Source organism: Drosophila busckii, chromosome 3L (assembly GCF_011750605.1).
Source record: "Drosophila busckii strain San Diego stock center, stock number 13000-0081.31 chromosome 3L, ASM1175060v1, whole genome shotgun sequence".
Lineage (NCBI taxonomy): Eukaryota > Metazoa > Arthropoda > Insecta > Diptera > Drosophilidae > Drosophila > Drosophila busckii.
The window spans coordinates 5,673,224-5,698,735 of NC_046606.1; the positions used below are offsets into that span (position 1 = coordinate 5,673,224).

General features: G+C 43.0%; 2 protein-coding genes across 3 annotated transcripts in view; both read left to right on the forward strand.

Moving 5' to 3' along the window:
- The first annotated feature begins 6,895 nt into the window (after positions 1 to 6,895).
- The window catches only part of LOC108600786 (connectin), a 41,091-nt gene continuing 22,474 nt past the window's right edge, over positions 6,896 to 25,512 (forward strand). Inside the window, exon 1 of one of the 2 annotated variants that reach the window (XM_017988559.1) lies at positions 6,896 to 6,912. The gene's annotated coding sequence lies outside the window, so the exon portion shown is untranslated. Of the gene's footprint in view, positions 6,913 to 15,685; positions 16,071 to 25,512 lie in introns of those variants that run through there. The other variant, XM_017988558.1, reaches the window with a different exon arrangement.
- LOC108600787 (ubiquitin-conjugating enzyme E2-18 kDa) lies at positions 11,935 to 13,130 on the forward strand. The gene has a single exon (XM_017988561.1). The coding sequence runs from the start codon at positions 12,020 to 12,022 to the stop codon at positions 12,554 to 12,556; it is 537 nt and encodes a 178-aa protein (XP_017844050.1). The 5' UTR covers positions 11,935 to 12,019; the 3' UTR covers positions 12,557 to 13,130.

Genomic DNA, 25,512 nt, shown 5'->3' on the forward strand with positions numbered 1-25,512 from the left:
AAGCTTCTGCTTCTGCTTCTGCTTGTGCCTTATTCAATATTTTGGTATTTATCTTGTCAGACAATAAAATAAAGCAAAGTACGCACATTGTGTAAAGCTATTGGACACACACACACACACAGACACACATACAGTTGGGTGTATGTAGGTCAGCGATGTCAGCAGAGAGTGTCTTGCATACCGTTGCAAGCTGCAGTTGATGCCACAAGAATTTGCATGTACGAAAATTTTATCTAAGCTCCACGCAGTTTGCCCGTTTCGAATTGACATAAGCTACAGGATTTAGTCACCCCTTCTCGCTTGCACACACACTAAGCTGCTGATTATAGATTGAGAATTTGTTTAAACGCAGAGCGCGCTTGATTACATTGTATGTGCCACAGATGTGGCAACAGTTGCTACAATGCGCCATGAAGGCAACGCCGGCTGCAGCACTTGGCAAGTTGCGCCAGCCTGAAGATCCAGGCGCCAGCTTTCAACTGCTGGCCAAAGAGTTAAACGAACTTGAGCTAAGCAGAAGAATTTAGTCAGAGCAAGTGAGCAACAGTTGGAGTTGCCTGCCTAGATTGACAACTGAAAATAGAAAGAAAGTTTGCGATATTTAATAATTATTTATTTCTTTTATGCAATTCCATTCAACGCAGCCCAATAATAAAAAACAACAACCGCAAATTAAATCGTTTTGGGTGCTGGCAAAATTTATTTCTAGCGTGCAGCCAAAGCCGCAAGTGCCACTAACCAACACACACACACGCACACGCACACACCTCTGTCAGCAACTGGCAACGCAGTTTGTTTGGCACACGCATGTATTGCAACGCTTCCGGCTCAAATATAAGAGAGAGAGAGAGCAAAAAAAAGAGAAGAATGCACAATGTCCACATTGAAATTAGAGCATGCAACGCCCCATGCCACACAACTCGCTCTCTCCCTCGCTCTCTCTCGCAAATCAGAGCCAGCAACCAAAATTATTCTGCGGATTTTGCGGTTGCACTGGTTGCTGCCACCGCTGCCGCTGCTGCTGCTGCTGTTGCTGCAACACAATCGCATTTCGATCCGTGGGCCATGTTCACACTTTGCCCATAAATTGCTGCCAGCGTCTAGTTGGCCAATAAATATATATACTTATGCATATATATATAAAGTTTGTTGGCGCCAAGTGCTATAAATTGGCGGCTCTGCTGGCAATAATTAAAACTGCTGAAATTAAAAATATTTTGTAATTTGTCTACAATTAAAATACGTACAACTGACAGAGGCTGAGGCTGTGTGGGCGGCCATGTGGGCGGCTCTGAGTGTTTGCCTCACGATTTTATTGCAACGCCTGAGAGATCGTTTGGTTTATGTGTCTCGAGCTCGCGCTCGTTAAATTCGCCGTGCTAGACATTTTTATGCGTATGCAGTTTTCTCATTAACTCCGGACCTGAGCCTGAGCCTGAGTCGAGGACTCAGCACTGACAAATAGATAGGCGCACCCAAAGCGCTCGTTAAATCTTCACTTTGAGTCCAACTGTGAGCACTGTGAACATTTTATGCGCGCATAAAATAAAACTTGAGCCTCTCAGCGCAGCAGCTTTTATAACAAATTATTTATACATTAAAGTTGGCTTTTTGTAACAATTTGTTTACAGTTTTGCGCTCTCAGTTTTTTGGGCAATTTCCTTTTTTTATTTGGCCGTTTGTTTCGTTTGTTTGATGCATGGCGAACTATTTGCATTTACTTTTGTGTGTGTGCGGTGCGCATTTTTGACCACTTTGACCACATTTGCAAACATTTTAAATGCCTTTTTACATTTTTCGTAAATTTCGAACATTTTTGCGGGCATAAACAAAAGAACAACAACAGCGAGCTTAGTACAGATTTGTTTTCGGAATTGCCGTGCAACTTTTTCAATTTTGAACGCAACATTTTCAATTTAGTTTATTTCATTTGCTTTGTTGCGTGTCCGCTGCGTTTTATTTAATAATAAAAAAGTTATAATTAAATTTTTCCATGTGTTTATTTGTCAAGCGCGCTCTTTTGCTTTTCAATTGCAGTTACAGCTTGATTTAATGATTTCTCACACACACACACACACGCTCAAAGTAAATAGTAAATAGTAAACAGCAAATATTTGAGCATCCGCACCTTTTGCTTGTGGTGTGGCTCGTGCCTCAAATAAAAACAATCGGCTGTCAAAAAAACATAAACAATCGACTCGGGCCTGGGATTGGGACTGGGATTGAGCACTGAACGTGGTTTGGTATTCAGGACCACCACGAAACTTGATTTGCATGTCATTAGCAGCAAAGAGAATCGGAAATCGTGTAGCAGGCAAACTAAAAATAAATATGCGCCGTGGCATGCAGCATGCGGCACGTTGCACGTTGCACGGCTGCTGCTCAGTGTGTAAACAATCCGACACTAAAAATATCACATGTCCAGCTCTGGCTGCAGCTGAAGCAGTTTTGGCTGCTGGTGGGGGCGACAAACTAATTAGTGACTGTAAATGAGACGCATACAAACAGTGACATGTCTATGTGTGTGTGTGTGTGTGTGTGTGTGTGTGTGTGAGTTGCATGCAGATATTATATGACTGTGGGAAAGGACACGGCTCATAAAGCAGCAGCGAAGAAAAATGATTTTTGTCTATTGTGGCGCATTGACTGCGGCTTTTGTATTTGATTTTCCCATAAAAAATCTTGTGAGAGAAAAAATATTTTCAAAAAATGGAATTTTTGTTCGATTTAGTGCAAGACTGTAACGATTAAAACTTTAAGCATAAATATCAGTCGTTAGTAGTTTAATAATTTTAAATCATACACTGATTTTTATACGATTGTCTTAGCATTTATTTTATTTTTTGAATATATCCCAAAAATCTGTTTATTGTTCAGCCTGCATATGCAAATACTTTTCACTCTCATTAAAATCAAATCGCATTTGCTTGAAATATTTTTAGCCACAGCGCCAAATGCAAGCGCAACAGTGTGGCAAGTGCAACATTTTATGCACTTGCTGCTGCTGCTTGTTTGTTGTTGCTGCTGCTGATGTTTGGTTTGCATTGCAAATGTAAACAGAGCAGCGCATAGCAAAAATGGCAGGCAACCCCAGAGACAGCAGCTCGCTCTTCAAACACAGACACACACACACACACAGACACACGCATTCATGTGTAATTGTAAGCAAGACAGGTGTAACTTTAGTTGGTCCTGGCAACGGCAACGGCTGAAGCTGCAGCTGCAGTTGCAAGTTGTTGCGGTTGGGCTGAAGCTCAAATCCCAACAAAATTATTAATATGACTTTAGGTGCCGAGTTCAGACGCCAAATGCTATTGCTGCTGCTGCTGCTGTTGCCAAGACAGCAGACAACAGTGCCTGCTCTATGTATGCGCACACACACACACGACTGCAGTCGAGTCGAACAAATGCAGCTCCAATTTCAAATTATGCCTAAGCTGCCGCCCACTCAACCACCCACCCAAGCACACATAGGCACTTTTAAATAACTACAGTCTATGCGTGTCAGTGTGTGTAGACACAAAAATTATCTTGGCTGCCACTGCCATGTGCAACTCTTTGGCTAGTGGGTGGTGAGTGGGCTGCAGTAAATTTGCTGCACATTATTTAGTTGTTAGGTTTGCTTTGCTTGCTGCTCTCTCTGTTATCTGTTCTGTGGTCTTTGGATTGAGCCAACAAATACACAAATACATATATAAATAGAAACAAGGCAAACACTGCTGTCGCCTTTTAACCCGCTTGGCCTCCCCCCCTCGCTGTGTCTCTTTACCTTTGCCCGTTTACGCATTGTGCTGCGATTTTCTCTATTATTTCTTTTTTTATGCTCAGGCACCCTCAACAAGTTTATCGCAGCAACTCCAAACTCTAATTTACATAACCACGCAAATTAGTTTTGCGTCTGCTGCACTTTTTTTTCTTCTCTTTTATCAGTGGCCCCCCCCTCGCACTTTATGCTGCTGCTGCTGCTGCTGCTGCTGGGCACCCCGTTGATTACAGTGCCCCATGCTCCGCTCTATGCAACACACTTGCAACTTAAATTTAGTTGCCAAAGTTATTTAAACTTTTATATTTTTTTTAACCGCCACAAGTTGTGTCGTGCTCTCTCTTTTTTTTTTGCTATTTTATTTTCATTTCTCTACCTTATTTTGCACTTTAGCCAAAAATGAATTTTACCAACTTTTTTTGGCCGCCCACAGTTTTTATAGACATGCGAGAGAGAGAGAGAGAGAGAGAGTGAGCGAGATAGCAAGATGAGCCCTCAACTTGTCTGGTAGTTAAGACAACAATTCATTTAACATTGAAGCGCAGTTTTGTAACATTTTATGTTTTTTTCGTATCTGTGTGTGTGTGTGTGTGTTTGGTTTTTGTATTTTATAACAAAGTTTTTGCTAATGGGTCATGTGCACAGTGGTAAATGTAATTTTAACATAAATACGCACCAACTAATTGTTTCAGAGCTTGGAGCTTATTTTCATTTCATTTAATTTTCACAAGACTTTTGACTACTGTGCCTGATTGGTTTGTAACTAATGCTTTGTAGCTTTGCTTAGTCTCTCATGTGGTTTTATTAAAGGTTTTCCAGCAGCATGACCAAAGCTGATTGGCAGCTGAGCCGAAAGTTTTTACTGTTAATGGGGTTGACGGTTGGCAGCAGCAGCAGCAACTATTGGGATTGGGCCAGCAGCAATTGTGTTTGCTGCTGTTTTGGACAGTCGAGCTAATTGAATTGTTTGCTCAAATAACAGCAAGCGAATTAAATATGCAAACTTTAAGCGACTTTAAGCCATCGGAACTTGAGGCAACTTGCAAAGAGTATTGCTTCCTGCAATAGGCAACACAAAAAAAATAGAAAAGAAAATAGAGCGCAGCACAAAATCTGACGTCGGAAGTTATTTTTGGAACGTGCAACAGCCAAATGTTGCAAATTGAAAGAAAAGTCGACAACGTTAGCGCATATGCCACAGTTCTTGCTTTCTATTTCTTTTTTTTCTAGTTTGGGGCTGCATTCTAAGCGACTTTTAGCGATTTTTACCGTGTGTGTGTGTGTGTGTGTGTGAGGCTTGTACTTAAAGTTGTCTATTTGTCTAGTTGTTGCTGTTGTTGTTGCCAAGCGAACTGCATTGAAAATGAAAATGTTCGCACAGTTTTCCGCACAGTTGCATTTTCACTATGGCAGCCCATGGCGCGGCTCAGTTACTTGATACAGTTGCCAGCGGAACTTACCCTTGCTTTCTTTTTTTGCTTTCTATGTCGCCTGACTGCCATTGATGTTGCATTTGTTGTTTGTTGCTGCTCGCCCACTCGTGCGCTTTGTGCTCTGCTCTCTATTTTAAATGCGCTATCTGATTTTGGTATGGCTCATGCTCATTCAAAGGCAGGGGCAGTGGCAAAGGCATGAGCCAAAAGAGTTAAAAGTTGAGATTTCACATTTTTACTCACTGCTTTTTGTAAAGTAACCACCCCCCCACCCCACCCCCCAGTTTAACCAAGGACAGCAGCGCACATTGCATCAATAGCTTGGCGCTTTCAATCGAGAGCTTTGCAGGCCATTAGTGCCTGCAGAATTATGACAGCAACACACACACACACACACACACACACATGCAGCAGCATTTGGCCAAAGCATAACTGTCTAATGCAATAAGTATGTCCGATAAGCTGCTAGGAAAAAAACTGTAGCATGGCAATTAGCACACAAACACATAAAGCAGCATCAATCACATATAAAGCGCAAGCTGCAAACATAAAAAGCGATAATATTAAAGCTGGACACAACCGACAATCTAAGACTTTGTAGCCCGTAGCCTTTTCCAATTTGAGTATAGATAGCATTTGGCCTTGTCCTGCCCGGAATCCGGATAAAGCAGATTTAGCCCACAATATGTGACGGAAAAATCTAAAAAAAATAAAAAAAAAGGTTCATCGTATTCTTGAGCGACAACAAATGGGCAAATTTACGCCCACAGTATATGAAATAAATCACACATAATCTTTATCATAATCTCCCGCGCTGTCGAAAATTTCAAACTGATCGGTTACATATCTTCGGAATTATTCACATTTTGCTGCAACGAGCGCTTCATATAATTATTGAATAAACCGATGTTCATTGCTATCTCGCTATATGTTCAATCTCGACTGATGTATAGCCGCCAGCTCTCATAGTTGCTGATGTCATGCAACTAAACTAAAAGCTGCTGCTGCGTTTTTTTTTCGCATAGAGTCGAATAACTAAAACCAAACCGAATTGCCATTGGCATTGGCATTTCCCTAACTTTATTCACATGCTTGTGCTTTGCCTTGTGTGTTAATCCGGCAAGCGCATTTACCAGCATCATTCAAGCAGCTAATTTGATTTTTTTTCTTTCCTTCTACGCTGCTGCTGCTGCTGCTGCTGCTGATTGTGCTGCGCTGCTAGAAAATATTTTCATTAGACATTTTGTAAATATGAGCAGCTTATGCTAGACTCCCCCGCATGGGAGCATTCAAGAGAGAACAGAGAAATCATGATGGCCCTTGAGTTGTTGTTGCTGCTGTTGCTGCCCGCCCCCAACTGCTGCTGACAAGACTTTGACTAACTCATTGCAATGACTGTCGAATGACTTTACGTATTCTTCTTCTTCTGCTCCTTGGAGCAAGCGGCAATGCCAATCATAACAACAGCAACAAACTGAAGCTATAAGCGCTTTAAAAGATTGCAGAAGAAATTGCGCTTCAGTCCATTTGTAATGTTAAGCACATTTAATTGGGCGGCATATGTATATTTAATTTAATGTTTATATTTTTAGCGCATAAGCAACACTCACGCGCATTAAGTTTTAAATAATTTCCAAAAATATATTTTTCATTTCTGGCTTTTGTTCTTTTCTATTGCAGCTCAAGCATCTGATTTCAACTGAACTGAACACTGGGGTAAGTTTGCATTTAAACTCGAATTTGGTTGTTTACGCTTTAAGCTGCTGAGAGTTTTTCATAATTAAATGGAAACATTTTCTTTGCATTATTTGAAGCGTGGAAATCTTAACAAAGCGCCAATTGTATGTGGGAATCGGCTAAAGTATATGCACCTGTCTGTCTGTTTTGACGCTGCCAAGCAGTCGACGCATTCGTAAATATTCATGATGTTTTGGAATATTGCGTCAATATTTGCATAAAGTTTAGCCAAAGTGAAAAATTAACAAAAATTTTCAACACAAAGCAAAGTAATTAGCTCAAGACTGTGTGACCTGTGTGTGTGTTTGTGTGTGTGTGGCAGCTGCTAAAGTTCTCGCCACTATTGACTCCCCAGTTGATATAGAGAGAGCGAGCAAAATAAATCTGAGCTCAACGCGTACGCGGCGGTCTTTGAAATAAAATCTCTTGGTAATGGGCGCATTACAGACACCAAGGCATAGAAGAAGCTGCTGCATTGAAGAAGCTGCTGCTGCTGCTGCTCATCAATGATATTAAGCGAACTTAATCCTTTTACATGCTTCAGCTTGAGCGCGCTTCGCTACGCTTGACAACGCTCAAAGATGAGAACGTGGTGGTCACCATTGAAGCTCGCTCTGCGCTTTGTTTGCACTTGCGCTATATACTTACATATGTCTACGTTATGTGTGTGTGTGTTACTCATAACTTTTACCAACATCATTGGCGCCTTTTGTGACTGCGCTTGCAAAAACTTTGTACAACTTTAAGCCGCTTACGAGCTTTGCGCTCTTAGCACGCGCCAGCGGCAGCGGCAACGGCAGCGAGACAGTTTGCCATTACCAGCAACTTGCCACACGTTGTTGCAAGTACACTCTAAGCTTGTCCAACAGCTTCTGCTGTTCTTAGAGTCTGCGTTATGTGACGTGACTGCAAACAGAAAATCAATTAACAGTGTCGACCGCCTTGGCTTGCAATTTTTATGAGCCCAGTGCAAGTTTTCTGCCTTTATGTTAATTACTTTCAAAAAAAAAAAAAGCAGCACGCCTAATCAGCTGTGAATCTGCAAACGTTTTTGCTGTGCTTGTGTGTGTGTGTGCATTTGTTTGTTTGTGTGTGGTCGCTTGGCAAAGCAAATTCTTCACATGCCGCGCATTGTTCGGCAACCTTTTTTGCTCTTTGATTTATTGGCATGCCTTGGGTCGTCTGTGGGTCTCGCCTTAAATATTTTCACCCTGCTTGGGCTTCAGCTTGACCAGCCAGGCGCAACTAAACGCTGCGTCGTGGGTTGAGTTTCGTGCCTAAATCACGCTTATTGAATTTCGTTTCGTGTTGTTTTCTTTTTTTTTTTTTATTAATAGCCTCACACTTCAGTTTGCGTGCATTTAAAGCTTGCCTACTTATGTGCGCAACTGAGAGCAGCGACCGCTGTCAAAAGGAAAAATATTTTTAAATCATTTTCGCTCGCACCAACTTAAGTTCGAATGCCGCCGTGGCTCATATATTATAATATGCGCTGTTGTTGGCAGCAACCTTTTCATATTTTTCTAGCTGAGACAGCTGTGTTTTATATTAAACATTTTGTTTGATAAGCGCAGCAGACTTGTTTAAGTTCGCTTACTCGCTTCAAGATTTATTTCGCTTCTATGTGTGTGTGTGTGTGTGTGTGTTTTTATCAGCTGTCTTTGATGCTGAAGAGCACTTAGACCCGCAGGCAGCTTAGCCAGCGCTAAAAGCCGCACTAAGCCTCAATGTGGGTCATCAACATAACATAACGCTCAGTCTCTTTCTTTTTCGCTCTCTCTCTCTCTCTCTCTCTCTCTCTCTCTGTTGCTTAAGCACTTAAATTGTCATCAGCAGTGGCCGCAAATTCAGGCAACTTGTTTTGCAATTAAATGTCTGCGCAGCAACAGGTTGATGGGCTGCCACGCCCACTCCGTTGCACGCACGTCGCCCACTTTGGCGTCTGTTTTATTTATGCCTTTTGGCTGCTGCCAGCGTTTTAATGCAATAAGCAAATGCGCGCAGCAGCAGCAGCAGCAACCCAAAAAAGCCTCAAGAAAATGGCGGCGCACACACACGTGCAGACACACGCACACATGTGTAACGTTGAAAAGTCATTAAGTACAAATGACGTTGCTCGACGGCAAAAAGCCAAGCGAGGCAGCCAGGCAGCCTCCAAGGCAAAGGATGACAGCAGCAGAAGCATCAGCCGCACTTTCGTCTCGTAATTGCGCCACATTGGCGCGCACACACACACTCAGCTAACTGCACATATGCATATGTGTGTGTGTGTAAGTGTGAGAGTGTGCATGTGTGTGTGCTGGTTTGCATTATTTATGACAAACTGTGCCCGATTAATCTGCACTCAATAGTGCGCCACCAAAACCGCAGCTGAAAGCCACTTGCAACACTACCACCCCACCCCACCCCACCCACTCTAAGCTACGACTAATGGACTTGCAAGTGCAGCTTAGACCAATTTGGTAATACTATTATGCACTTACTACGCCGAAACTCTTTTGCCTGCCACTCGCACTCAAAGTTATGAGTGAAGCAGCGAAAAGAATGCAAATTGATCTGGCAGAGCTGCCAACTAATTTGACTTTCCCCAATGCTTTTCTATAAATTAATGCTGCAGTTCCCCTAGCAACTTGCCACTGCCACCGAGCGCATAAATAATCTGTTGCATGTTCTGCCTGCGGCCATGTCGCAGCTTATTTTATGATAAAGCTGCGCCCTTAATTAATTTACATTTTTAAGCAACAACAGCGATAATTTCTTAATGAAAATTCACTGGCGCTGACCGCAGGCGCTACCCGGGCCGAGTTGCTTTTGTGCTTGTTTGGCTGATACGGCGGCCAAATCAATTAGGCACCTTTAATGTTAATCGCTTCATATATCAATGGTTCAACAGGCTGAAAGCAATACGCTGACAGCTGGCAAAAGGCACAAGGACAAGGCATGAGGGGAATGAAAAGGACAAATCCGCACGCGATGCTTTTCGCGTTGGCCTAAAATGTGGAGCGGGAGGCAATGGGGAAAGTTGGCGTACGATAAAAAGATTAAAATGCACACACACACACACACAGACACACAGGGACAGCAGGATAATTCACACATTCAAAAGACAGGCGACAAGATACAGATACAGCTGAGCAGTCACAGCGGGTGTGATGAGGGGTGGGTGGGGGCACTTAAAGCCTTCAGACTGCCTGCCTGACTGGCAATTGGTAATAGAAAATCGTATCAGATTAGATTTAATGCGGCGACGGCTAATTTTTGGGTGATTTTTCATCGACACAAGCGAAAGTTTTTGGCGACTTGGCATCTAAACTCAGACAAACACACACACACACACGCACACACACACACACACATGGACGTAAAGACAAGCGCCAGCGGCTTCAACAAGCTGTCAGTGGCAATACGCCTGCAATGACAGCTAAACAAATGACTGAAACGTTAACGCTGCGCAGCAAAGAGTAAGAGCGAATGGGTGGGGGGTGGGTGGTAGCCTTCAGGCCTGAGCTGGCGTACAGCATCATCAACATATCCGCTTCCGGCTGTTTATGCTAAAAGTATGGCGGCAAGCATTGATGACGGCAGCAGCAGCAGCAGCAACTTCCCCTTTTTGCCACACGCTGTGTTCGCCCCACAGTTTATGCCACCAGCCAACAGAATTGACGCAGAAAGCAGCACCGCCCGCTGTGCCGCCAGACGCCGCCACCGTCACCGCCACCGCCACCGCCGCTTGTGTTTCATTTCTTTTTTTAGTTCTGTCCTCTGTCTGGCATTTGTCTTATTTCCTTTTTTTTTGCAGCGGACAGTTTTGGGGCAAGCAGCTTGTTATCGATAACACTGATTGATCGAGCGTTTGTGCTAAGGCGTCTCCATGTCTGCGCTATAAATAAATAGGCATAGATTTTACCTTTCTATAGATTGTCTAAACAGAAGCTTAATACGCTTACTTTTGATTAGGCAATTATGATCACAGTCTGACTCTTTACCTATTTGTTAAAAGCTTGAATCGATAGTTAGTCAGCTGGCCTAGTTCTTATAATTACAAACTAAATTCACTACTTTGTAAACTTGGATTACAAAATGTATTGTATTAATTTATTTAAATGAATTCAGTGTAGCTTATTTAACTTCCACATTTCAACTTAAGACTAATCGATACTCCAATTGCTGAAAATTCAAATTGTTGCGACTGTTTTATCTACTGCTGCCAATTTATTAAATAAAATGAGGTTATAAACATTACAACGCACGTTAGCATAATTTATATGGAAAGCAACTTCGGCTGCTTCCACTTCTAATTGCCACAAACTCTAAGTACTCAAGTATCAACTGCTTATGGATAATCTAGCAAACGTTTCAAGCCTGCCACAGAGCGCTGCACGTATATTAATTACGCCTTGGGCGCTTGGCACGCACATCGTCTCCCACACACACACACATACATACAAGTTGGCTTCATTTACATGACGATGACGTACAAGCGTAATATACTTATTGTATTATTGCTTTTATATTTAATTTACTTTAGCATAGAAATACAATTTTTTGTTGCTTATATATCGTTTAATATTTATGAGTTGTGTGTGGCACTTGTAACTCGTGTGTGTGTGTGTGTGTGGCAAGGTGTTTGTCGTCTAATTGAAAACTATAATGTCAATGGCAATCACATCAGCCAGCCAGTCAGTCGGTCGGTCGGTCGGCCCAGTTGGCTGTCCAGGCGAGCGGAGCGTGCGGTGCCAATCACATGTCGCTGTGGGTTATGAAAATGCCGCTTGAAACGAGAAAAAGTAAATTGTATTGCCACGAGCCGTGAGCAGCAGCAATAGAGAGAGGGTGGGTGGGGGTGGGCTTTGCTTTTATTTGGCATTAGAACCTAATGTGCTGCTGTCAGAAGCTGTCGGCATCAGGCTGAGCCTGAGCGCGGCTATTTCGGGGATTAATGTCAAAGTGAAAGGATGTATTTTGTTTTGCTCAGCCACAGTACACTGTGAGAAATCACTCACACACACACACACACACACACGCACACACAGTCGACTGTAAAGTAAAAAGTTGTAGCAGCAAAGTTCGAATTGAAGCCGTAGCCATGGCCAAGGAGGAGCCCATTATGGATGGGCCCAAGCGCATGCAGAACGAACTGAAGCTAATGATGGAGTACAAGGATCTCAGTCAGCTGAAGTTCGTCGAGGCCGAGAAGGATAATATATACAAATGGACAGCGCTGCTAATGCCCAAAGATCCGCCCTATGACAAGGGCGCGTTTAATCTGGAAATAGATTTTCCCAAGGATTATCCCTTCATGCCGCCCGTGCTGCATTTGAATACCAAAATCTATCATCCCAATGTGAATGAGCGCGGCCAGCTCTGTCTGCCCATACTGGAGCTGGAGCACTGGAAGCCCACCACGCGCATCGATAACGTGCTCCAGTGCTTCGTGGCCACCATCAACGATCCGCAGCCCGAGAACGCGTACATCGAGGAGATTGCCGGCCAGTTCGTCAACGACTACCAGAAGTTCTTCAAGACCGCCGAGAGCTGGGTGGCGCGCTATAGCGCGCATCGTCCCTCGGATCAGGAGCTGGCGGCCATTGCGCGCCGCAAGAAGCGCGCGGCAATGAAATAAATATAAAAGTTGAATAAAACACTGAGCACTGAGCACTGAAGCACTTTAAGTGCCAGTGACATATGAATGCCTAATTGGGCCCCAAGACTGCTGCTGCCAGATAAATCATTTGTGGCCACCAGCTGAGCGCGCTCAGCGGGCACAACAAGCGAGCATTAGAGCCCACATCATCGTCCTCATCATCCTCATCCTCATCCTCATCATCATCATCGTCGTAGTCATTGTCAGTGTCAGCGTCAGACTACAGTTAGTTAGTTTTAGCTGCTGTTTTTATAGTTTTGCGCCTTTGCACACATACACATGTATTTCTGTCTGTGTGTGTGTGTGTGAGCTTTTATCTGTTCCCCGCCCAAGTTGCTGCAGCTAAAATCTCAGTGTGTTTTATGTGACCGACGCTGCCTTCAACTTGAGCTTGTCAACGACATGTCCTGGCCAGGCCAGCATAATTACACTAAAGGCCAAGCACATGCAAGCCCAGAGGCGTAGGCAGCAAGAGCCAAAGGGGGAGCACCAAATACAAGCTGCGCGCTAATAAATTTTTAAAGCAAATAGCATTAAAAAAGTAATTAAATTATAAAATATATAGCTGCATATATATAATTAAATGGAATGGAATTAATTATAAAAAGGGGAACTATATAACTTTATGCCATCAATAAAATATAATTTTATACCATTAATAAAATTATATAACAATTCTTGACCGACCCCTCTTGACTACGCCTTTGCACACATAAAAATACAGTCAGAGTTATACTTGTATCTAGTTTCTTTGCTGTTTCGAGTGTCTCTCTGTATGTGTGTGTGAGTGCCCCGCAGTCAGTAGTAGCTTAGTCTGCTGGTGTCATCAGCAACTATTGTCAAAGCAGCAAGATGGATTACTGCTCGTGGCTCGTGGCCCCCAGCCTACTCCCACTCCCACTCCCACTCTGATGCTGGTGGGCGTGGCCGCAGCTAAAGGCGGCAGTGTGTCTTGTTAAAAGTGCCTGTCTGATTATTATCACCTACCAAATGCACGCCTGCCGGACTGCTGTCCAGTCATTGACACCGCTGTTACACCCCCGCCCCCTCCCCACCCCTTCTGAACTGCCTGCCTGTCAGTGACAGACTCTGGCTCTGGCTCTGGCTCTGGCTCTGGCTCTGGCTCTGGGAGCATGAATCACGAGCAGTTTTGATTAGCAGCTGTAACTGCAGCAGCAACTGAGGAGCATATTTTTCATTACTTCGCCCTGCAGGCGATTCGGTCAATGTGAATGCTTATTGCGCCCACTGTATGAGCACTAGACCAATCTGGAGCTTGCCTCGGCCTCGCTTATCTAATCGAAACGAATGCTCGCTTTTCATTCGAAACTCCTTGCTGGGCATAACTCATTAGCGGCTAATTACAGTTGGCGGTATCTTCAGATTACTTTCGCATTGGCCGAAAAGTTGCTCAACAGCTTGAACTTAAAGCTACGAATTGAGGCAATGATTAATTTTTAATCCGCTGACTACGCTTTTCAAATATATTCAGAGTTTGATACAGATTATGCAGCAAAGTGTATTGCCAAGTCGAGCACGCCTTCCCCACTGCAATTGAATGCCTCAAAATAAATAAAAAAAACTTAAAGCAGCACTTAGAGCACTGCAATTAACCCGAGCCAACAGTCATGGCCTATGCACTGGCTTATAAGCTCATAATGCTTGCAAATCAAACTTAATATTGCTATAGCATACATTTATGCATATTTGCACACACACACACACACACAGAGAGACACACACACAAATCATTGATGCCACGTAATCCCATCAGAATATCGATTTTCATTTATTATATTGCTGGTTGGCCACAAATTTACGAGCTACATATAAAAACATGCAGCTTATAAATTGCATAATTTATAACTATAAACATATAAACAGTAGATTGTAAATTCAGTTACTGCTGCTGCTGCTGCTGTTGTTGGTGTTGTCCCCAAAAAGTGCTTACAAGTAAATAAACTGAGCGCAAAGATAGCCGAGAGAACATTAAATGAGTTATGTGTGCAGCTTTATTATTGTTTTATATAAATTGCATTTGTTTATGTTGCTGTTGTGCAAACCAATAAAATCAATTAAAAGGCACTCAACATGCAAACAATTATATGCAAATTCATTTCTACACGAGTTCACAAAGTGAAAGCGTGTCGAAAACGATTTTGAGCTCTCGTCGTCGTCGTCGTATGCGCTCAACGTTTATTTGCATAAAGTGAAAGAAACAACAAAACAAAAGTAGTAGTAAAAAAAAGTAAACTGCAAATAAATAAAATACACGTAGTCGTGGGGCGGGGGCGTGGGGGCGTGGGGGCGAACGCGCACCCACAAGTCCTGCCAAAAGGCTAAAAGTAAAACACAATACATAGAACAAGTCAAAGCTAAAGGCAAAAGCAGCGGCAAAGGCAACGGCAATGGCAGCTGAACCTGTTGCACGCCACAACAGCAACACGAAACAAAACAGCAATAGCAACAAAGCGACAGCAACACCAACACCGACAACAACAACAACAGCAACAACAATAAACCAAAATGAAAAGTTTAAGCGCTTTAAAGCCTGCACAACAGTCAGCGAACTGAAACGAAACGAGCACGGGCAGCGCAGCAGCAGCAGCAGCAGCAGCAGCAGCAGCAGCAGCAACAACTACAACTGTCTGTCCCGGATAAATAAGCAAAGAGCAATTGAAATGCGCTAACAACAAGTGCAGCACTTAAGCACTCTCAAAATATTGAATGGCAAGACTTTCAATCAAGAGAAACTGCAGCTGAGCTGCGCCGGCGTCGTCACAACAACTGAAAGTGAAACACACGCGCGTTCGCTGTTAAGAGCGAGAGCGATATGAAATGAAATTGAAATGAAACGCTTAATAGCTCAATTGCTGCGAGGGTGGCAGCGACGCCGCCGTTGCGCTGCCGCTACGTTTCAATTCCATGTGACGCGCGCGCTCTCTCTCTTTTGCAAACTGCGCTGCATTCGTTCGCTCTCACGACTGCTCGTTTCGCACGCCGTCGTTTCGTTTCTTGTGGGCAGGCAGGCAATATTTAGTTCGTGCTTAACTTTCATCGTGTGTGTACTAGCAGCAGTCGCAGCCGCAGTCGTCGCCGTCGCAATCGTTGCCTGTGTTCCATCATTAGTCTTCGTTAGGCGGTCTGTGTGTCAACAACGTGTTGCTCGGCACTCGCACTCAGTGTTACAAATTATAAGCAACAAATGCCCGGGTTGCGTGCGTGAAGATAAATACCAAACTACGTTTATCATTCGAACCGAACTGTGCAGAAATTGTGTTGAGTGCAGTCTTAGCTGCAGCTAACAGTTTGCCACAAAGTGTTGCATACTCAATAATTATTTGTGCTGCGTGTGCAACAAGTAAACGCATTTAATCTAGTGTAGTACTTCAAAACTTTGTTCAAGTGTCTTGACTTTAAAGTGAATCCGCTGCTAAGCAAAACCAAGTCAAGTGGCATCCATCAGCAACAGCAACAACAACCAAACCAACAAGTAAGTGCTTTTCATGCGCAAGTAAAATAAAAGTTTAATATTTGTGCAGCCTGCTTTTTGGCGCATTATAACGTTTTGTGGGTCAATGGGCCAAGCGCCATGCAAATAATAATGTAACTCGTTGAAACGGCTGAATGTGTACGAGGAGTCGCTTAAATAGGCTAAAAGAAGCAAAAAAAGAAGCTTATGCTAAATTGAATTTGTTTAAAACAAGTGAAATTTAATGCGGCAGCAACTTTGACACAGCAATTTGTTAATGTTGCTGCTGGTATTTTTATAAATTGCACATTAAGCTCGAGTTGGAAACCTCATATAATGAACTGATGTTGCTGTTGCGTATGTGAAGTGCTCTGGAGCCCAAAAAACTAAATCACTGTCATTGTGGTCAGAGATTCACAGCAGACAGACAGACAGACACTGAGAGATTTTTCAGAGAGAGTAAATCACTGGCTGCTGTGGACTTGTAGCTGGGGAAACTATTGTTAGGCAATGATTTGCAATTTGTTTGAAAAATGCATTTACAACCGCAAAGACAAACACAAACGAGACCGAAAACCCATGCAGAGCAAGAGAAAGAGAGAGCGAGAGGGGAGATAGAGATAGAGAGAGATATGCTTGAGCTGGGCTAAGCCGTGAGCAAATAAAAACCATAAACAAACGCACAAGCTTTAACAGCCAGCAGCATAGTTACAGTTACACACACAGAAAGAGATAGAGAGAGAGAGAGGGATAGAAAGACAGAGATACTTAGAGACAACAACAAGTGCGAGTAGAATATATAAACAGAGTAAGAGATAGAGCAAGGAAAATTGCATGAGAAATGCAAAATGCAACCGCAACGTCAATTGCTGGGCAAACCCAAAGCAAATGTGCCACGCCTTTGCGAACGCCCACCCGCCCATGTCAGTCAGTCGACAGAGCCGCCTTTGCTTCATCATCAGCAGCAGCAGCAGCAGCAAGTCGCGACAATTCTCTTGGCAAACTGCTTTTAGCGGCGCTCCACTTTCAACTTTGCAACACACTCACCCACCCCCCTACCTACCCAACTTGCCACTGCCACAAATCCTACTTACACACTGCACTTTTAGCTGCTGTTTGTCGTATTTGCTTTTGCCCAGTCTCGACTCGGGAGGGGGTGGCTGGTGGCTCTTCAATTGCCAAGACTCTGCGGTGAATTGCACGCAATTACAACTCAAATGCAAAATGTGCGCATAAGTATCTGACAGATACTTAATACCAGCAGCTGTAGCTGCTGTAGTTGCAACTGCAACTGCAACTGGAATTGCAACAAATGAGATGAAACTGCAAATTGTTTGCACCAACATCAAAGCTGCTGCTGCTGCTGCCCTTAAATGATTTGATAAAAAATATATTTGCTACTTTAATTGAATCTTTATTTTATGCGCAAGTTGGCGCAAAGTTTGCTTAAGAACTTTGCATAGCAACTTGCTATAAATAAATGCTCAAAATGAAAAACAGTTAATTAAGAAATGTGCCAAGGGCCAAGGCAAGTGAAAACTTTAAAATGCAAAAAGCAATGTTTATAAACTAAGTAAAAGTGAACTAAGCAAGAGCAAGTCTTGCTAATGAAATAAAAATAAATATGCATATATATAGAGTATATGTAAATGCAGCTAATGAGCTGTTGCTGAATCAATATAAATATAAAAAATAAAGCACATAATATTGAGGCTAACGCGCTGCTTTGCTTTGTTCAACTGAATTGGCGGCACTCAAATTGAATTGAATTAAGTACACGCCGCAGTTGAATCATAACTTAATAATATTGTTGTTGCCACACACAACTTTTGACAGCAACAAAGCACCAAAGTATGCGTGCCACATGGCTGTGGCAATCGAAGGGCAACTTATTGTTAGCGCTGCTGCCAATTAACATGTCCGTCGATACGTAATTGTAATTTTCCGTCAAAAGTCAAGTGGCCGGAAGTGCTGGTTGAGTTGCTAGAAAAACTTTTGGCCACGCGATTGTTGGGCATGTCCTCATGTTGCAGTTTAGCTCAACTTGCAACTTGACTTGAATCAATGAGCGGCGATTGCGATTCGCTGTTTTGACTTGAGCGGGCGAGCAATTAAAAATCTCTGCGCTGCACAAATGAAATGTCACGCGAGCAGCGAAATGTGAGACAAACAAAAAAAGGCAGCAGCAGCACACAGGACGAAATTGTGCCTGGGAGCGACAGGAAGCTATTAAATCTACATAAAATTGCACAAAACTTGGCATGTTGAGCAATTACAACTCAATGCCAGCTGAGGACCCGCAACGGGAACTGAGTGGAGCGTGGGGTAAAAATTTAAGAGCTTGCCGCACCTTACACAGCTGACATGCTCATCTGAATACGAATGTGAATGGCTTATATGTGTGCATGCCACAAGTATTTGTTGCTGTTGCTGGGGCCGCAACTTAAGAGCTGTTAGAAAATTGCACTTGCCTCGCTCATGCCCCATGCAGGGCAGGGCGTGTGAAAAAAGAATTAAAGTCAAGTGAGCGCACTGAGACTGAATACATGAAAAAGCTTGGGCAGTCAATGGGGCAACGCCAGGCCCAGCGTCAAGTGCACCCAAAAGTGGGCGTGCCTGCATGCACAACAACAATATGCGGCAACCACAACGAAGCAGCAGCAGCAGCAGCAACGTCAGCGTTGTGGCAACGTCAGCGTCAACGCGAAAAGAAAAGCCCGCAAATAAAAAAAAGAAAATGCCCAAGTTGCTTATGGCTGGCCACACAACCGAGTGGAGAGTGCAGAGTGCAGAGTGCGAAGTGCGAAGGGCAGGGCAAGGGGCATGGGTTGCACTTGCACCTTGGCGTTTTTTAAAGCTATAATTTTCGGCGCGACACTTGACGCGACAGTCAAGTTAATCACACTGTACAGTAAAAATATACAAAAGTCTTAGCAGCAGTTTGCTTAAATGTAATATTCAAATTAATAAACGTTGCGCTCTTTTATGTTTCATTAAATAAATAGCGATGTAATGCTCGTCATTTACTAAGCTAAGCAGGCCGATGTCAATCTCAGAACTTAACATTTGAGAAAATAAAATGAACTCGCATTTTTCATTATGCATAACTAATTGTTAATTGATAATTATAACTTCTATGCTTATAGCAAGCATTGTCTGCAGCTTATGCTAGTCTAGTCCTTATTGAAAACGAAATAAGTTGAACAAAAGCCTTTGCTTTTGCTTCGAATCGAAATTGAATCGAAATCGAAGCACAACTTTACGCTATTGATTCCTTTTATTCTTGGAATTGGCAGCAATGAGAATGTGGTGAGTAGCAGTAGCTGGAAATTGTGTGAAATTAATTTGATATTATTTTCATGTTTAGTTTGAAAGCAAACTAGACAACAATGGCCATTTAATTAAAAAAAATGCAGCACTGAAAAATGAACTTTATATGAATTTATTACTGTCAATGAAAATCAGTTAAGCTAAGTAATTATGCATTCATGCTCAGTAATTTAAATGGCTAAACAATTGATTTACACTCTGTACAATGATTTGGCTTCCAAGCTATAAAATGCTGCAAATGTCCTCATTTTAAATTTCGAACTTATTGAAATGCTCGTTATTTGCCTTCAATTGTATTACCTTTCGGAAGTTCCAAGAAATTGCAATTAATATGTTGGAGTTGGAGCTTCAATTAAAGATGATTATGTTTGAAGCAAATTGATGTGCTATGGACAATTGCTCGGTCGCTCCGTTGCCAAGTTTGACATGCGAAACACTCGAATGCTTAGGCCACATCAAAGTCGAATTCCAGGCCAGAGAGGAGCAAACTGCGGGCTGTGTGAGATTCCCAGAAGACAAACAAAAGTCGAGCGAGCGAATTTCAACCTCATGTTGCTTAAAGGAAAAGTGTTTAGCCGGCGGCCAAATGGAAATTCAATGGCCTGACTTGGGCTTGAGCTCGGGTCTGGCTTTAATGCAAACTTAATTAGCCCTAAAATAGCTAAAATGCCAATCTAAAAAATATTGACATTTAGACAATTTAATTGCAAAGTGCGTGCTAAACGTTGAGCTTGAGCACATTGAACTGCGGTCACCACCAGCAACAACAACAACCAGAGCGAGCAACAAGCATAATTATGATTAAAATTTCAGGCGAACCGAAGGACGTGGCTGGCGGGCATGAAATCCTTACAAGTTCCGCTTGAGCAGCAGCTTTTTATTTTTGATTTGCTTGCTGGCTCTGTCGTACGGCAAGCCGTTAGTTTAATTTGTTAGATTAGCAAACAAATGAAAATTAATTGAAGCAAACGCAAAAACTTAACCTCAGGCAGGGCAGACCGAGCGAGAGTTGAGTAAAACTTTCTTGGCAGCCATAGATAAATGTTTGTCGTCGTCGACAGCAAAGCCAAGACCAACTACTGAAGTGTGTGTGTGTGTGTGTGTGTGTTGAAAAGGTAGCTGAAGAACTTTCTGCGGCGATAACGGGGCGTATGTGCAATGACTTCATTTGCTTTTATTGTTGGGGCTGGAAAATAAAGCAAAGCAGCGTGTGATTAACTTAATTGTTTGCCGTAATCTTCGATTTTGTGCCACTTTAGTTGCGAGCACACTCATTCCCTCTCTCGCTCTCGCTCTCGCTCCCACTCAGTGCGGGTCCGGCACGGGTGCTGGCAAATAATGATTAAGAGCGCCCAGCTGAAGTTGCTAAGCGCATTTTAATGGCAGTCAGGACACAATACAAAGGACGACCAATGCGGGTGCTACTAGACAGCGAATGTGTGTGTGACAGAGAGAGAGAGACCGTGTGTGTGTGTGTGAAAGTGAAAGCAAACAAAAGGCGCGCTCGGCATAATGAAAGTAATACAACAATAATAACAATGCATGCAAAAGCAAAAGCAAAGCAAAGCAAAACAATCGAAAATTATAAAATAACAAAAGGCGTGCGCGGCAAATCGATGGCACAAAATCTTCCTTAATGCGAATGTATGTGTTGCTGTGTGTGTGTGTGAGGCGAGTGTCCTTTTTTTTTGGCGTACGCGTCACGTATTGTCAATAAAAAAATAATAATAAGACACAATAAATTTTTACCTTTAACGACTGTTAAAGGCCAAAAGGGCTGGCAAGAGGATTTGGCTTGCAACGTGTATGTGCCACACGCACAAAATATATAGTATAAAAAAGAGAAAGGCGGGTGGGGGTGGGAGTAAGTAAACATAGGAGCACAAGCTGCCAAAGCAAACAAAGGCAATGACACGAAGCGACACAAGACGACGACGACGACAACAGCAACAGCAGCAAAACGTAAAGCAAACAAATAAAAGGCGCAACAATTGCAAAAAATAAAAGGGAAAGCAAAAGGGGAACTTTCTGTATGTGTGTGTGTGTGTGTGTGTGTTTGCTTTATGCGTGTGTAATTGAAACTAGGCGGCAGGCAAGGACATTGAACTGCTTTAAGTGGCGAGAGCTCGAGCTGCAGCTTTAAGCCATAAAAATATCTTTTAAGCACTCGAGGTCAGCGCTCCGCTCCGCCTATGCAAATTGCAAAAGAGCGCAACAATTTTTTGTGGCAAGCACTTTTGGCTTTTTGGACAATTTTTCGCTTTACTGGGGTCTAGACGTTTTAGCCTTGTGGCCCAAAGCTTAACGCTCAGCGCTTAACGCAAATGCAAATGCAAGGCGAAGTACTACAGACAATTTGCGCTTAAATAGAGCGTGGCACTTCAAACAGACTTGGGATGAAGACGGAGCGACGAGAGCACAGAGAAAATGAAAAGAAAATAATATAACGAGCGCATTTTTTTTAAAGTGGGTTTATTTATTTTGCGCAGCAAACAGGAATTGAGCTCGACGGCCCGCCCGCCCGCCGACTGCTTTTATTTTTGTATATTTATATTTATTTTTGTTGCGAGTGCTTTGTGTTTATTAAAAAATAATTTCCTTGCTTAACTGGGCAGCAAACAGACGCGCGCCCCTTAAGCTAAACAAATATTTGTCTCACCCCCTCACACACTCTCTGTGTGTGTGTGTGTGTGTGTGAAGAAACAATAAGCCTACGAACTTGCAGCTTGTGTCGCCAGTTTACAAATACGAGATTTCAAATTCAATAATGCGCATACTTTGCACACAGGACACAACGGGGGGGCGGACGACAGGACGACAACACTAAATAATTCAAAGTGTAACAACAAAAAAATGTAAATCTGTGAGTTTAATGCGTTTGTCAACTGTAAACATAAAACCGAAATATTACAAAACTTATGCAAACAGGCAAAAGGGCGAGCGAGAAGCAACAAAAAATGTAAAATACGCAAAAGGAAATGAATACGAATGCTGCGTATGTCAATTTAATGGGCGGAAATTTTCAATGTGTGTGTGTGTATCTGTGTGTCGCCAACTTGTTGTCATTGCTGCTGCTCTGTGTATATTTTTGTATAAAATATTTATACGAGCATTTTCATTTATGATGCGTAACAAATGTGCGGAAAATATAAAAACAAGGGAAAGCTGAAGGACACAGCAGGCAGGACTCACTTTTTGAGCAGGTGCGTGCAGAGTGGCCATCATTATGCTCGCAACATTACCAAAGCGCACGCCACGCTAACATGTTGCCACATTTTGTTGCAAACTTGAAAGCGCAGCTTTTGCTTTTCTTTCCACTGTTTGCCATTGTTGTTGTTGCGCTTTGTATTATATTTTAATTACACATGCGTTTGGCGTTTGGGCCAAGGCTAAAGCAAACAGTCAGCCCAGTCAGCCCAGCCAGCCGCAAAATGTAAATGAAAATGGCGTGAAAAATCAGTTTCATGGCTTTTATGCTGCTGTTTATTGTTGTAAATGAGCGTCTGCTGCCGAAATGGGCGGGGCTAGTCTCACGCACACACACATATGTGTGTGTAGGTGTGTATAACAGACGGAAGTTGTTATAGCCATTTAGCATATAACGCTTTTAATAGCCCAGCTGACGACACTGGCGCATATAAACGCCAAAAAATGTAAACAGCGCTGTTGCTATCTCTTTCACTCGCTCGCGCTGCGTCTCTGTCTAATTAATATAGCTAACGGTCTGTGCTTTTCGTCGGCTCTAATGGTCTCTCTGGCTGGGCCCACATCAGGCAGCTTTATTACATAATTACATTAACGCCAATTGACACATCGAGTGGGGCGGCCAACAGTCGCTTGGGCTAGCCAAAGTCACGGCTGCTTAATATAACTTAACACTTGGCCGACATCGGTTTTACCATAAAGCAATTAAATTCGGCACTACTTGAGCTTGAGCTTGAGGAAGTTCCAATACACTTTTATTTATTCACTTTCATTTCCTCATTTATTTATTATTGATGCACTTCCTATTATATTTAATTCCGTTTAATTGTTATGGCCTCTGTGCAGCATTTAAAATTTTAATCATAATTATTTTCCATACCGCGTATAAATTTCATTAAAATTGAACTGAATACAGCTGAGACAGCAATCAAAAGGAAAACAATTTCCCAGAACTGCGCGCCCAGCAACATTTCCACGAAAATTAAATGTTCGCATTTGTTGTTGTTGCTTTTGTGAATATTTCAAGCACAATTAGTTACTTGAAAAGCGAAATTGATGTTGGCAGCTTAAGTGTGGTGCTTAGCGAGTTTCTACTGTACAGTTGTGGCAACTAGCGTGCCACAGAGCTTGTGTGGCACGTACTTGCGCCAGATTTTGTAATTGGAAAAAAGCAAAAGTTTTGCCTAGATCTGATTACGAAGCGCCGCACTCAATGCATGGCCAAGGGTTTTGGCTCGAGCTGGAGCGCGCCCTGTCAAAGGTTAAGTCGCTCGACATATGCCCCAACTCCAGCCCCAACTCCAGCAAGCCGCACTCAATATTAAGAAATAACAACTTGCCTGGCGGCTGAATGTGGCAGATGCATGTTGAGGGCGGGGGGCGCCTTTGCTGTCGCGTCTTTGTTTTTGGGCTTCGCTCTCAATGTAAACAGCAGCAACAAATATTTAACTCCCAAGCTCTCCTGGCTGTCTGTCCGTCCGTCCGTCCGTCCGTCCGTCCGTCTGTCCGTCTGTCTGTGTGTGCCACACTTGGCCTCGTCAATGCTTCCCCAGCAGCCACCCTCGGGCGGGCAACTTGTAAACTTTTCCGCAACGCTTTATTGTCGACTTGCAGCTTCTTCGCTGTCGCTTATTTGTCGCCAGCGCGCGCTGAGCTCAAAGCTTTGGCTTGTTACACTTTATGAAATCAGTTGCATGCAGACACTGCCACGCCCACACTCCCACACGCCCACACAAGCAGCAATACACACGGTGGGTCGGTCGGGTCGGGCGGCTTCCTACACAAGTGTTTATGTTTGTCTTGGCGACGGACTCATAAACTCGCTGTTAAGTGTGGCAGCCAGCAAAGCACCCGATGCTGTCAAAAGTCACAGCAAGTGGCAACTGGCGCTGCATAAGAGTATTGTGGCTGCCTCCGTTGCTGCTGCTGCTGCTGCTGCTACTGCTGCTTGCAACATAAACTTTGGCTGTAAATTGTGCGTAATTATATTAAATTTTTATTGCTCTGCACATGAAATAGAAACGCTTGCAACAATTTAAGCAGCAGCATTTTCTATGCGTGTGTGTGGCAACAAATATTGCAGCTGCTTAAACTTTGTGTGGCTCAAAAGTTGCTTTAAAATATTTAGAGCAGAGTTCTTGCTGCTGCTCTTCGTTCTACTTCACAGTGTCTTAGACTGTGCTACGCTTTTTATTGTAAAATTTAATTTAATTTCCACAAATATTTGGCAATATTTGCAGCTATCTGTGCTTTGTCTCGCTCCCCCTCTGTGGCAAGTGCGCTTAGTTGAAATTGCTGCAACATGCATGTGAAATTTATACGCTCGTATTTGTTATTATTATTATTTCTTTTTGGCAATAATTTGACTAACTTTGTTGTCAGATCACATGCACACGTTGCACAGATATATATATAGATATATATAGATATATATATATATGCTTTTATTATTGTCATTTGCTTGTTGAGCTTTGCTTACCGGTTGGTTAGTCGGTTGCCAGGGGCAGCCGCCATTTGTTTGTGCTTGTTTGACATGACACAGGACATGGGACCCTGGGACCAAAGCACCAAAGGACACCAGGACACAGCAGCGAACGCAGTTAGACACACAACAATCAGTTGTGTTGGCGATGCCAATAGCTTGATAAGTGCTGCATACCAAAACTATTTTACTATTATTGTAAGCCCCGCCACGCCCCCAAAGGCATTTGCCTAATCAGCATGAGGCAGCATAAGTGAAAGGGAGGGAGCGGGAGCGAGACATGCGGGCATAATTAACGCATAAAAAAACAAAACAAGAGCAGATAGCAGTCGATTACAATTGCAAGCCCAAGCCTAATGCAGCTGGGAAAAACAACATTAGCAACGCTCTGGCATAATTATGTGGCATGCCACATTAAACGCTTAAGCGTCTCACTCTCTCTTTGTA